This window comes from Patella vulgata, chromosome 7, assembly GCF_932274485.2.
Source record: "Patella vulgata chromosome 7, xgPatVulg1.2, whole genome shotgun sequence".
Lineage (NCBI taxonomy): Eukaryota > Metazoa > Mollusca > Gastropoda > Patellidae > Patella > Patella vulgata.
Window position 1 is genome coordinate 68,042,282 of NC_065885.2, and position 15,929 is coordinate 68,058,210.

Here is a 15,929-nt window from a genome sequence, read left to right on the forward strand (position 1 = left end):
CCCACTACAGTCGGTCAGATCTTTATGTAGTAGAGGCCATCGAAAGTATAAAACAACGAAACGAAATAAAGATCTGTATTTTAATCAGGCTGTCATTTATTGATGTTTTAATCAAGTTTTATATCATAAATTCAGTAAAAAAAACAAAACAGAAAAGATGCATTTGGATCAAATAGTGAAAGAGATCGGTTCTTTCGGGAAGTTCCAGATATTGGTGATGTTTATGGTAATGGTTCCAAAGTTGGCCATTGGATACAACATGCTGATTATGTCATATGGTGCTTACGTCACTGATTGGTGGTGTGTCGATGACGTCATGTCTAATAATAGCAGAAATAATGTGACGTATAAATATTGTAGCAATGATGACAACTCCACTTGTTCTAGAGTTTATGATGAATACACAAGAACAGTTGTAACAGAGGTACGTACTTGAATCTACCACCCCCTCCCCATCCCCGCAACCCCCCTTCACAAATCATGCAATCATCACAAGTTATACCCGCCTACCAAGTCTAGCCCTCTTCACAAGTCATATCCCGCCGGTTGAATTCAGACCGCTCTGGGAGTTGATGCCGGCTGGAGAAATGGTTAGATGTGGGAGTTCCGATTGTTTGGGGAGTTGGAGCGATCCCCACACGTGTGGAGTTCATGTCGGTTGGAGATATCCCACAGATTGGGCAATTTATGTCGGTTAGGATAATTCGTCTATCGGTAATTCTGGGTTAGAGTTATCTACCCTTGTGACGTCAAACACACAGTGTGGAAATTATACGATCTTCCAAATCCACTCGAACAATTGACCGATCGCAGCTGTCAATCAAAATGATAAATCAACCAATCAAAAAACGCAATTTCTTCTGCGCCAACCTGCTATATTTGTCCGCCATTATGTCCGTAAATAGAATGAAATCATCGGTTGACTGAGAAGTAGTCTGCTAGTATGGTAGGCTCGAGGACCAATAAAGAAATGATTCCTCTTAAGTAGTCCTTTTTTCAAAATATATCTCGCTACGTTTTCGACCCCTATAAATTTGACCTTGACCTTGACATATATCCCGTGTTCTTTACATTAATATATATATATATATATAATAAGTATCTATATAAATATTGACTGGGTATAAAATGTTGTCATTCAAACACCTAATAACAACAGCAAACTTCATTGGACAGTATTAGCTTTTAAAATGGACGGGGGGGGGGGGGCTGTAATGGAATGGGGGTCCGTCAAGGTAAACTGTGCAGTTGTTTGGGTTTGACGAAAAACCAATCTGGTTAAAATACAGATCTATATTTCGCTTCGTTTTTTATACTTTGATTAACCAATCAGCATTGATGTTACTAGCGGATTACCCACAGTTCCGTGCAAAACACGCCTAAAGCTCGCCGTGACAGACCGTTTCATTGGCTTATCCCTGACACCATTCAGAACACGTGTTAAATAACAACTCTTCCAGATCCAAGTGTAGTAAAGACAAGTAAAACGAAATTTTGAACTATAAAAACGAAACGAAATAGGATCTGTGTTTTAACCAGATTGACGAAAAACAAAAGTCCGTTCATAACACACGCTGCATTGTTTATGTCCCTCTTTATTGTCTCGATTCATGCAAATGGAATTAAAATGGGGTTTAACGTCCTACTGTTCTGCTTTGGCTGGGCTAATGAAGACGGGCATACGCCATAAAGTGTGCTATGAGGGAAACTTCGCCCGGACAGCAGTTTTCGTCCCATCCGAACGCCTAGATATCTGTCCTCGCCAGGCCCTCCGTCCTCTACCACAGACAAGGTGAAACCACGTCGGAAAATCTCGATGAACTTTCTCGGTCAACACCGGGCGCGTACCCGCGACCTCCAGGCTAGCGAGGCGGCGCCTTATGCACTGAGCCACCGTGGCCCCCCGTTGGTGCAAAATAAAAGTTGGACATTAAACGTCATTTAATTTTTATATTCCAGTGGGATTTGATGTGTGAAAGAAAATGGATAACTCCTATTATAACATCCATACAAATGGCTGGTGTGTTGGTTGGTGCTGTGATAGCTGGTCAATCAGCCGATACGTTTGGTCGTAAAAAGACATTCTATTTGACTCTACTACTACATTCCATTCTGACTGTTGCTATAGCATTTGTTACGTCATGGCAGGCCTTTACAGCCATGCGATGTCTGATTGGAGCAACTATTGGGTCATATCTGGTTGTCAGCATGTTTCCAGTAGAATTTCTGGGATACAAATGGAGACCTTCGTTGACGGTTATTCCGTTCTGGGCGACAGGAGTTTGCTTCCTGGCTCTTGCCTCTTGGTTGATGCACGATTGGACGTACGTTCATATCGCTGTCGGAGTCAGTACGGTACCATTCTTATTGGGTTGGTTGTAAGTATAAAGTTTTAATTTTATTATTACGTGCGGACGGCATACAACCGTAGACACAGACTAGTCATAGACACATAGAATGACTCAAACTAAATAAAGAAAAACACAGCTATGAACTTACTTTATTGCGATGTTTCAAGTTTTATCAGTCAAATAGCTGGCTTCTTTAGTGAGAAATGTTCTTAGTGTGCCATTCAAAATTTAGCGGCACACTTAGGAATCTCTCGCGGCGCACCTCTGTGTCGCGGCACACTGGTTGTGAATCACTGCTTTACACAGATATAACGTGTTCAATTACCATACTTTAATATTGCACAAATATAACGTTAAAATGACTCAAGTCCCCTACACTGACATAACGTTAAACTGAGCCCAGCCCCCTACACTGATATAACGGTAATGTTATACAGATATAACGTAACAATGGGTCCAGTCCCCTACACTGATATAACGTTAAAATGAGGTCAGTCCCCTACACTAATATAACGTTAAAATGACTTAAGTCCCCTACACTGATATAACGTTAAAATGAGCCCAGCCCCCTACACTGATATATCGGTAATGTTACACAGATATACCGTAAAAATGAATCCAGTCCCGATACCAAACGTTATAAACAAACTTGACTGTATTTTAGTATTGTTCCCGAGAGTATCCGGTGGTTGGCTGTTAAGGGAAAGATTGATGAAGCTGAGAGTGTCATAGAACGAGTGGCGACGATGAACGGTAGAATTAAACCAGATAAAACCAGAGAAATGTTGATTGAACTGAGTCAGGAGGAAACAGAGAAGACGAAAGGCGGGAAGAAATATTCTTATATAGATTTATATAGGGGATGGAAAATGGCTAAACATACGATAATAACTCATTTAGTATGGTGAGTCAAACTGTACGTATTCTAATAGAGAACTTTAAAGATACCTTCCCCTGTATAAACTATGTCATTTAGTCTGGTGAGTCAAACTGTACGTATTCTATAGACAACTTTAAAGATACCCTCCTCTGTATAAACTGTGTTATTTGATGATATATTTGGACTAAAAACATATTCAAACTAATTTATTTATCAATACCTGCGCAAACATTTTAATTCCAAGAAACTACGCAGATATTATTTTAAGCATCTTTGTTTTTGGCGTGACTTGATTGTGGGAAGATTTGTTTTACAGCGTGTTTTTGTCGTTATTCGCTGTCCATTTACCATAAATATCGAAACAAATTCTGCATTTGGCAAGCCTCTGACAACCGCTAGCCATTCGATCAACCGATACGAAGCTCTTCCTCCCCGAGAAGACAATTTTTGTCCTGTGTGCGCCCGTGAGTTTTTTTTTCTGAGACTCGTGTAATTTCTAGTAAGATTATATATCCATATATATACCAAATATCCCATATTTTCTATTATTGGAAATAACTACCCAGTTAATACTTTCATGGTAAAGCATGGTAATAATAGCCCACACATGGTAATAATAGCCCAAACATGGTAATAATAGTCCAAACATGGTAATAATAGCCCAAGCATGTTAATAATAGGCCGAACATGGTAATAAGAGCCCAAACATGGTAATAATAGCCCAAACATGGTAATAATGGCCCAAGCATGTTAATAATAACCCAAACATGGTAATAATAGCTCAACCATGGTAATAATAGCCCAAGCATGGTAATAATAGCCCAAACATGGTAATAATAGCCCAAGCATTGTAATAATAGCCCAAACATGGTAATAATAGCCCAAAAATGGTAACAATAGCCAAAACATAGTAATAATAGCCCGAGCATGGTAATAATAGCCAAAACATGGTAATAATAGCCCAAACATGGTAATAATAGCCCAGGCATGGTAATAATAGCCCAAGCATGGTAATAATAGGCCGAACATGGTAACAATAGCCCAAACATAGTAATAATAGCCCAAGCATGGTAATAATAGCCCAAGCATGTTAATAATAGCCCAAACATGGTAATAATAGCCCAGGCATGGTAATAATAGCCCAAGCATGGTAATAATAGCCCAAACATGGTAATAATAGCCCAAGCATGCCAGAATACCAGTTAGATATAGATTCGAAAGGGCCATGTGGGGTTGGGTGATCGAATGGTTAGCGCGTGCGCTTTGTATCCTTAGTTAGGGCTTTCATTGAGTCAACTGGCGTGGTTTCGATTCCACGATTGTACGTGACATGAAGTAGAGTCGCCTGTCCAACCTCGTTGGTTTTCTCAGGGTCCTCTCTCATTGTCTAATAGACCATGTTGGTGTACTGTCTAATAGACCATGTTGGTGTACTGTCTAATAGACCATGTGGGTGTACTGTCTAATAGACCATGTTGGTGTCCACTAATATTACATATTTGATAGAACTGCACCTTTGCTACCTTTGTTACGGGTAATTTGTAATACTGATTTGAAGTGACGCAAAATACTTACATGCTGAAGTAGAGAGCGATAACAGGTACAAGGCTATATTTTAATTTCAGGTGGTCATTATCGGCTTCATATTATGGTTTTGCCTTTGGTGTGGGTAAATTTTCTGGAGGTTTTTATTTGAATATGTTCCTTATGAATATTTTAGAGTTTCCTGTGTTTATACCAGTAATATATGCCATGAATAGGTGAGTTGCTACGTCAGAGGTAAGGCGGTTGGGTGGCGTGCACTTTAATTCATAAGGTCTGTCATCGAGTTGACTGGCACGTGACAAGGCGTAGAGTCGCGTGTCCAACCTCGCTTAAAGACCCCAAGCGAATTACTGAAATAAATTGAACCATATGTTAGTCCCGAAATGACTCCCGCTTTGTGGAGTGGTTAATATGGAGTAGCATAAATGTATGGAGCGAGTAACTTAGCTTAGCATAAATCTATGGAGCGGGTAACTTGGCTTAGCATAAATATATGGAGTGGGTAACTTGGTTTAGTATAAATATATGGAGTGGATAACTTGGCTTAACATAAATTTATGGAGTGGATAACTTGGCTTAACATAAATATATGGATGTCCAAGCGGATAACTTGACTTAACATAAATATATGGAGTGGATAACTTGGCTTAATATAAATGTTTGGAGGTCCGAGCTGGTAACTTGGTTTAATATGAATATATGGATCACGTTTTAATGCCTATCTTTACCATAGTCGACACGGATATTCCAGTCTTATGGTTCTATAAGGAATGCATATTATTTGTATATTTTAGTAAAGAGAATTAACGAGTTGTTAAAAGTTCTTACAATTCACCTGCACGTAAATATATTTATAGATTTGGTAGAAGAAAAGTGGCGACCATTATGTTTGCTGGTGCTACATTGTCATGTATAGGTGTTATTATTATTCAAAATACAGGTAAATAATCTGTAATATATATTATCATGTATAGGTGTTACAGGTAAATGATCTGTAATATATATTGTCATGAATAGGTGTTATTATTATTCAAAATACAGGTAAATCATCTGTAATATATATTATCATGTATAGGTGTTACAAGTAAATTATCTGTAATATATATTGTCATGTATAGGTGTTATTATTATTCAAAATACAGGTAAATAATCTATAATATATATTAGATAACCTCGTCCTTAATGAGGGATCAATATATATTAGATAGAGACCCCCCCCCCCCCTCCTTTATGAGTGATCAATATATACTCTTCAAAAAAAGTAGGGGATATTGAAATGCAAATACCTTTGCATGTTGTGATATGATAAATAGTCATGGACAATTGACATGCTTTGAGAGTATGTTCACAGATGAAGAACTTACCTCCCCAACAGAACCACTGAGCTGCACATGCGACACGCAATAGCGCCATGCACGTGGGATGGGTTCATTGTCAAATTTGACACTTCAAGGAAGGGTTTTTTTTTTTTTTTTTTTTTTTTTTAAAAAACCCAGTTTATTAACCAACAACATACATATACATATATATAAAACATGCATATATAAATCATGAATATAAGTATAAATATAAATCTGTAGATAATCTAAAAACTAGGATTGAATAAATATTACCTATATAGAGAACATAACGAAATGTATATTATATATATGAATAAATATTTTTAATGATTTTGTTTTATCTTCAGGATGTTGTGTCCGTCTTCTGTGTTGTATATTATCTTAGTTTTCATTTCGATGTATGAAGTATAACTTCTGGTATTTGGAACGCTTTTTTTGACCTTACATGAGTAGATATAGTATTTTGATAACAATATAAGTAAATTAACAGTATTTAATTCTTTTTCATTTTTTAAATTCTCATGTATAATTATACCTAAGTGTTTAATTATACTAGTAAGATTAATATATATATTATTATAGATTAATATTTCATGTAGTTTCTGCCATACTAATTGAGCATATTCGCATTGAATGAAGAGATGATCGATATTTTCAATTGTAGAATTACAAAAATCACACAGTAATGAGTTAGATAATTTCATTTTATATAATCGATCGTTAAGGTAAATTACATGGTGTATATATCTAAAATGAAATGTCACCATTTTTGAATCTCTAGTTATTCTTCGTATCTGTGTAAAAATGTGTTTAACTTGGTCTTCTTCTAGGGCAATACTATAATTTTTTTCCCACCTGGCAATAGCTGGTGGTTTTGTGTAGTTCTTTTGTACAAGTTTTTTATAAATGTCTTTTGAGGTTATATTTGATATATTTTTTTTGTATAATTTTTCTAAAAAATTATCCAAATTTACATTTAATCTATTGTCAAAAATTTTAGTATTCCAACTGTATTCCGTTTCCGATATTGTTTCCTTTACCTTTTTAATGTTAACCAAAATTTGATTGATCTCCATTAACTTGATAAGATCATTATCATATTTGGAAAGATTGATGTCTGCGATATCCTCAACAAATAAAATGTTATCGTTAATTAATATATTCTTGATTGAAGACTTATTGTTAATTCTTAGATTATGGTTATTCCAAATCAATTGATTTCTTAAGGGAACCAATCCGTCAATATAGCACGTGTATATGTTATACCAGTTTTGAAATAGATTTGTATAAAAGGGTGTCGAGATAATGTCTCTAATATTGAAGTTAGATAACGGTATTAAATATCCATTCTGATTTTGTAGGATATGTTCGTAAATAATTTTCCATGTTTATCCAAAAGATACTCTGGCTTTTCAACAATTCATTAATGTTTATCATATTTAAACCCCCCATTTCAAATTGTTGGGAAATAACATTTCGTTTTATTTTATCTGGGCCTGACCACAGGTAGTTATATATAATCGTATTAAACTTTGAAATGATATACTCTGGAATATTTATCGTTAATGTTGGGTACAGTATTTTAGAGATACAGAACGTTTTTATAACCTGGATTTTGCCTATTAATGTTAAATTTCTTTTTTTCCACCTATTCAGTATTGTTTTGATATCCGAAATCCTTTCTTCATAGTTGTATTTATTGCTTAAACATTTATCATTTGTGAAATAGATTCCCAAAATCTTAATTTTTTCTTTCTGTAAAATTATTCCGAATTCATTAGCAATGGATTGTATATTTTCAGTTTTACTATTTAGGTCTGCTATCTCGGTTTTGGTTGCATTGATTTCAAGACCGGATACTTTACTAAATTTCTTTAATATTTCGAAAAGGTGTCTTGCTGATTTGAAGTTTTTCAGTAAACAAGTGATGTCATCAGCAAAGGCGGTCAGTTTTAATGATTTTTGTCCAAATTCTATGCCTTCAATATATTTACAGTTTCTAATATTTTGACATAATGTTTCTAAAACAAGGTTAAAAAGGTTTGAGCTACTTGGATCCCCCTGTCTAACTCCTTTACTTACTAGGAAGTGCTTCGTTGAGAAACCATTGTTCATAACAGTACATGTAATATTATGATAAAGGGTCTTAATCCACCTCACAAAGTTTTTTTGAAAGCCAAAATATCTAAGCACTGAAAATAGATAATTATGATCAACACTGTCATAGGCTTTCTGAAAGTCTAATGCTAATAATATCCCAGTGATTTTTTTCTGGGCTGCTAGAGTAAAACAGTCACTTATTATCCTGGTATTTTCCTGTATGTGTCTACCAGGCACAAAGCCTGTTTGATTTGGATGAATGAGGTCGTTAAGGAATGGTTTTAGTCTTATGGATAAGGATTTGCTTAAGATTTTTACATCTACGTTAATTAAACTAATTGGTCTCCAGTTAGTTAGTTGAGTTTTATCTTTTCCGGATTTTGGAATTAATTTTATTACTGACTGTCTCTGCGAATTAGATAAGGTTCCATTTTCGAAGGCACAGTTGAATGAATTAAGTACATGGACCCTTACAAGTTGCCAGTGTTTTCTGTAAAATTCAACAGTAAGTCCATCGTTACCTGGTGTTTTGTTATTTTTGAATGATTTGAGGGCAGTTTGACATTCACAATCACTAACCTTGTGTTCAAATATGTGTGTTAAGTTGTCTTCAATTACTGGGTGTGTATTATCATTCATTATAAAAATATTTTGTGTTTGTATAGATTTATTCGTTTGTGAATACAATTTTCTGTAAAATTTATAAATTTCAAACTGAATTTTGTTAGAGTCTGAAATCATTTCGTTATTTTCATTCGTTAGTCTTTGAATAACCGTGTTTATTTTGTTTCTTTTTTCTATTCCAAGGAAGAATTTTGTATTTTTTTCTCCTTCTTCGTGCCACTGAATTTTTGCACGTAGGATTGCCCCTTTAGTTTCATCCTCATAGATATTGTTCAATTTAATTTTCACCTCGTCAATACGGTTCAAAATGTTTTCAATATTTTTTGTTACATTGGCACTACCTAGTTTATTCTCGTAATGATAAAGTTCGTTATTCAGAGTTTCTTTTAATTTTCGTTTGATAGTTTGTTTACATTTGCAGTACAGTATTGTTTCATGTTTAATTTTAAATTTGAGAAAATCCCATAGCCCCCCCTTATCATATTGATCATGATATGAGCTACACCATTCTTCTATCGACTTTTTCAATAAGTTATAGTAATTGTTATCATTGTTTAAATCATTATTATAAATCCATAAACCTGGACCTCTTCTTTCATTCACGATAACGTATTCAATAAAGACTGCGGAGTGATCGCTTATTGTATTACGTATAATAGAGCAAGATTTTATATAATTTTGAGTACTCTCTGATGTCAACCAAAAATCAATTCTACTCTGTATAAGTGGTTTATTTTGTCGCCATGTAAATTGCCGCAGTTTTGGTTTTCGTATTCTGAATATATCTACTAATTCATATTCATTAATAAGTTCTTTTAAAGCTGCTAATCCCTTGGATTTTACTCTGTAATTACCCCCACTTCTGTCTAAGTTTGTATCTAACACATTATTGAAATCTCCTCCCACAAATATTATATCATATTCTTGGTTAGAAAGAGTTTTTGTAAGTGTATTACGTAGTTTATTAAAATAAGCATTTTGATCACTGTCGGATGTTGGACTGTATGTATTTACAAGAACTGTAATTTTTTCTTCAGCTTGTATTATTAATATAACAAAGTACCCATTTTCATCTGATATACTCTTAATGACTTTTGGTTGAAAATTCGAATTGAATAGTATTGAGGTTCCTGCAGAATTTGTTGAACCATGAGAGTAGTAAATTGTCCCACCCCATTCTCCTTGCCAAAAGTCTTCATCTTCCTTTGTACTATGAGTTTCTTGTAAGAATATTATTTGACCCTTTTGCTCTTTTAGCCATAGGTAGACTTTTTCTCTCTTTTGTTTATTTCGAAGTCCCCTGACATTAAGTGAGAGTGCCCTTATTCCTGCCATTTTAACGGACAATATTGTATTTTATAAATTATCTTCGAGATGTTATTTAAGGTAATATTGGGGTTTTTCATGGTTGTATATTTAATAATAATGTATATGTGATTGTATATTAATGTGTGTATATTATATGGTGCTTGTTGAAACTGGTTTGTTATAATTCGCGTTCGCTTCATCCTCCTAGGTTGTTAAATTGGAGAGATGTGTACAAGGTGTTTTATGCTATAAGTATAATTAACACAATCTATATTTTGTATTGATTATACCATTGCGCATGCCTATTCTTATTCACTATCTAGTGATAATGATATATGACATTACATGATATAAATACATAAATGATATAAATACATAAATGATATAAATATATAAACGATATAAATATAATAGTTCGTCCTTATTTTAGTAGTTATAATTGAATATTGGTGAAGAGATGTGTTTGTGGTGTCTCTGAATACGATATTTGATGTCCCACCGTAGTCACCACCACCCTTGGGTTTCCTCGATAAGAGAGAAGCCTCACCTAATTAAATATATTCGTTGGATGATTATCACAAAAGCCTGTGACTGGTATTTACAAATTATATTTTAGTCCAAAATTTCCAGTCTGTAGCGTACTTGCGTAACAATATTTGTGACTGGTTATTAGTGTTTGTACATATAACCGAATTGGGTCAATGCATGGTCATGTACGAGGCGTGTGTCAACAATAATATTTACATCATGCTTTAAAGATCCGTTGACTGTCTTCTTTGGTCAAAAGGGGCTGACATGAGTTTGTCTCGAAAATTTTCGAATAAGTTAATCTTGATTTTTACTCTTCCTTTAGATTTTGCATATACCTGACCATTGTAATACCACGATTTTTCTACACAGTCCATGTTATTAGCCCTATTCATTAAACTCAGATTGGATTTGGTAATGTCGTCAGTAAATTTCACGTTTTTTTCAGCTACTATTTTTTTGTGTATCATTAGGTTTCGTTTGGCTTCCGAATTCGACATTTTTACTAAAATCAGGCTAGGTTTATCGAAATTCCTGGAAGGGAGGGGGTGAATGGCTGTTATTTCAGTTGGTGATACCGAAACTCCAATATGCTTATGAACAAACTTCATGAATGTTTCTTTCATAGGTTCGTCACTGTCGGGAAAATGTATGCCTGATACTCGGATATTGTTTTTACGAGAGTATTGCTCGTTGTAATTAGCCATGCTTATGGCTTCGTTTATTCTCTGTCTCTCAGTTTCGCTTGTTTCCTTCAATTCATTAAAGTCGGCCCTGAGTTTATCATTTTCCTTCCTTAAAAGCTCGTTTTCTTTCAGTGTAGTATCAAGTTTTTCGTGAATTGCGTTAAATTCTTCCTTGAAGCTTAACAAGACCGAACTAGTAATATCACTTACTATTGTTTTAATATCATCTTTTGTTAACATATTATTTTTCATTATTGTGAGTTTATTGTTCATATCTGTCATTTCTGTAGCGTTGAGGCTTTGCCTTCTTTGATCAGTATCTATTTTCTTAAACGCTCCCCTAGTGCCCGACGACATTATTTTTTGCAGTGGTATGAGTTTTATTAATACTGTTCAACACGCGTGAGTCACTTTAACTCCCAGGTTTGTTATACAGTCACACTATACTATAACAATATACCCTGCTTGTCAATCTATAAATAGGTCAATATCTTCACTTTACAGAAAAAAACTCACTTACAAGTTAACGTCTTTTCCGATCTTCTATATATATTTACTAGGTATTCACGGATATATATAGTGTATAGTTACCGATTTTTAGTAAATAGTTTCACATATTTTAAAGACTATTACATAAAACACCTGTACACCTGTTTATCCTAGCCATGTTTACTTTCCTATCGGTTCTTGCGTAAGATTTACTGTTTAGCGTATCTTTGCTTTAGTGTGTTACGTTTAATTTGATCGAGAGACGTGTTCGTCAAAGTCAATGTCAACCGATAACACTGCAAGAATTGGCCGTGGCACTCCAAGAGGAGTGGGCAGATTGCCCCAAATCGTGATTGGACGGTTGATTAGGAGCATGCCGCGACGAATTGTTGAATGCCTTAGAATTAGTCGAGCAATTATTCATTATTAAGACAAAAAACAAAAACACCCATTTTTACTTTTGACAGTGTATCTCTTTGCGAGTGAAATGGGGCCGTCAGATAAGCCGCCCATATGAACTGTTTATGTTCATGTGTAGGCAATTGGCCTGTTTTTAACATACAATGGTTACCTCTAATAAAAACAGCAGTGCATTTCCGCAGTTTTGTATTGTTTCTGAATATCCGCTACTATTTTTGAAGGGTATATGTTAGATAAACCCGCCCTTTATGTGGGGTCAATATATATTAGATAAACATGCCCTTTATGTGGGGTCAATATATAATAGATAAACGCCGCTTTTTATATGGAGTCAGTATATTGATTTCCTAATTTTTGCTTTGTGTGCGCATTAGCGACGTTCTTAATATGGGATCAATATAATTATACCCACCCCTAATGTAGGTTGTATTTTGACTTGGTGTGCGTGTAGTGTGCTACACAAGCCAAAATGCAACACGAAAAGTGTGGCTATTTCTTTTCGAGTCGATTTTGCTTGGTGTGCGTGCTGTCGCCTTATATTATTTCGTGACGTCTACTTTCGACTCACGGAGCGAAAAGCAGAAATTATCAAAAGTAGATATATAGTTCCTTAAGGAACTGATTGTTACGGTGTGATGTCCGGTCACAGTTTCTATTCTCAAACTATATAGTTCCTTAAGGAACTGATTGTTACGGTGTGATGTCCGGTGACAGTTTCTATTCTCAAACTATATAGTTCCTTAAGGAACTGATTGTTACGGTGTGATGTCCGGTGACAGTTTCTATTCTCAAACTATATAGTTCCTTAAGGAACTGATTGTTACGGTGTGATGTCCGGTCACAGTTTCTATTCCCAAACTATATAGTTCCTTAAGGAACTGATTGTTACGGTGTGATGTCCGGTGACAGTTTCTATTCTCAAACTATATAGTTCCTTAAGGAACTGATTGTTACGGTGTGATGTCCGGTGACAGTTTCTATTCTCAAACTATATAGTTCCTTAAGGAACTGATTGTTACGGTGTGATGTCCGGTCACAGTTTCTATTCCCAAACTATATAGTTCCTTAAGGAACTGATTGTTACGGTGTGATGTCCGGTGACAGTTTCTATTCTCAAACTATATAGTTCCTTAAGGAACTGATTGTTACGGTGTGATGTCCGGTGACAGTTTCTATTCTCAAACTATATAGTTCCTTAAGGAACTGATTGTTACGGTGTGATGTCCGGTGACAGTTTCTATTCTCAAACTATATAGTTCCTTAAGGAACTGATTGTTACGGTGTGATGTCCGGTGACAGTTTCTATTCTCAAACTATATAGTTCCTTAAGGAACTGATTGTTACGGTGTGATGTCCGGTGACAGTTTCTATTCTCAAACTATATAGTTCCTTAAGGAACTGATTGTTACGGTGTGATGTCCGGTGACAGTTTCTATTCTCAAACTATATAGTTCCTTAAGGAACTGATTGTTACGGTGTGATGTCCGGTGACAGTTTCTATTCTCAAACTATATAGTTCCTTAAGGAACTGATTGTTACAGTGTGATGTCCGGTGACAGTTTCTATTCTCAAACTATATAGTTCCTTAAGGAACTGATTGTTACGGTGTGATGTCCGGTGACAGTTTCTATTCTCAAACTATATAGTTCCTTAAGGAACTGATTGTTACGGTGTGATGTCCGGTGACAGTTTCTATTCTCAAACTATATAGTTCCTTAAGGAACTGATTGTTACGGTGTGATGTCCGGTGACAGTTTCTATTCTCAAACTATATAGTTCCTTAAGGAACTGATTGTAACGGTGTGATGTCCGGTGACAGTTTCTATTCTCAAACTATATAGTTCCTTAAGGAACTGATTGTTACGGTGTGATGTCCGGTCACAGTTTCTATTCTCAAACTATATAGTTCCTTAAGGAACTGATTGTTACGGTGTGATGTCCGGTGACAGTTTCTATTCTCAAACTATATAGTTCCTTAAGGAACTGATTGTTACGGTGTGATGTCCGGTGACAGTTTCTATTCTCAAACTATATAGTTCCTTAAGGAACTGATTGTTACGGTGTGATGTCCGGTGACAGTTTCTATTCTCAAACTATATAGTTCCTTAAGGAACTGATTGTTACGGTGTGATGTCCGGTCACAGTTTCTATTCTCAAACTATTTAGTTCCTTAAGGAACTGATTGTTACGGTGTCATGTCCGGTGACAGTTTCTATTCTCAAACTATATAGTTCCTTAAGGAACTGATTGTTACGGTGTGATGTCCGGTCACAGTTTCTATTCTCAAACTATATAGATCCTTAAGGAACTGATTGTTACGGTGTCATGTCCGGTGACAGTTTCTATTCTCAAACTATATAGTTCCTTAAGGAACTGATTGTTACGGTGTGATGTCCGGTCACAGTTTCTATTCTCAAACTATATAGTTCCTTAAGGAACTGATTGTTACGGTGTGATGTCCGGTGACAGTTTCTATTCTCAAACTATATAGTTCCTTAAGGAACTGATTGTTACGGTGTGATGTCCGGTCACAGTTTCTATTCTCAAACTATATAGTTCCTTAAGGAACTGATTGTTACGGTGTGATGTCCGGTCACAGTTTCTATTCTCAAACTATATAGTTCCTTAAGGAACTGATTGTTACGGTGTGATGTCCGGTCACAGTTTCTATTCTCAAACTATATAGTTCCTTAAGGAACTGATTGTTACGGTGTGATGTCCGGTGACAGTTTCTATTCTCAAACTATATAGTTCCTTAAGGAACTGATTGTTACGGTGTGATGTCCGGTCACAGTTTCTATTCTCAAACTATATAGTTCCTTAAGGAACTGATTGTTACGGTGTGATGTCCGGTGACAGTTTCTATTCTCAAACTATATAGTTCCTTAAGGAACTGATTGTTACGGTGTGATGTCCGGTCACAGTTTCTATTCTCAAACTATATAGTTCCTTAAGGAACTGATTGTTACGGTGTGATGTCCGGTCACAGTTTCTATTCTCAAACTATATAGTTCCTTAAGGAACTGATTGTTACGGTGTGATGTCCGGTCACAGTTTCTATTCTCAAACTATTTTGGCACCCCTACCTTCTATTTTTCGCCAAAAGGAATCATTTTTCACCATTTCTGACACAAATTTATAATAAATTAAAACTGTTTTCAAGTAGAATTTAGCAATTAAATTAGAATGCGGTCTGCGCATATTCGAGTCTCGTAATGGCGGAACAGTTCAAAGGTATATTGTGTATGTTTTTAATCGCAAAATTCTGCTTGAAAATAGTGTTGAATTATTGTAAATGTGTGTCAGCTGTGGCAAGAAGAATCACGGTGACAATTAGTCGGTAAGGGTTTCAGAATAGCCTTAGAAGTGGGGAAGAGTGGTATTTTCATATTGCTGCTATATAGGGACGGATAGAAACTGTCTGCAGACATCGTCCGATCAAAAACTTTACTTACAGGCTTCTATACTCTTGGCTTATATGTGTGAAATGGCTTTATTTAACGTCCGCTTCCACCGAGTTAATATCGCAGGCTTCTAATAAGCTTCTATCATTTCAGTGACTGGTGGTCAAAGAGGAAATATTATTACTGCCCTGTCATTGGCTGCTAGAATATTTACAGGCGAGGCATGGGCGGGGCTTATTGTAATGACCAATGAA

General features: G+C 35.6%; 1 protein-coding gene across 1 annotated transcript; it reads left to right on the plus strand.

Moving 5' to 3' along the window:
• Window positions 1-233: 233 nt before the first annotated feature.
• On the plus strand, window positions 234-6,703 carry LOC130013592 (organic cation transporter protein-like). The gene is made up of 4 exons (XM_056102354.1): window positions 234-424; window positions 1,960-2,378; window positions 3,016-3,104; window positions 6,699-6,703. The coding sequence occupies exons 1-4, from the start codon at window positions 260-262 to the stop codon at window positions 6,701-6,703; spliced, it is 678 nt and encodes a 225-aa protein (XP_055958329.1). The 5' UTR covers window positions 234-259.
• Window positions 6,704-15,929: the final 9,226 nt, after the last annotated feature.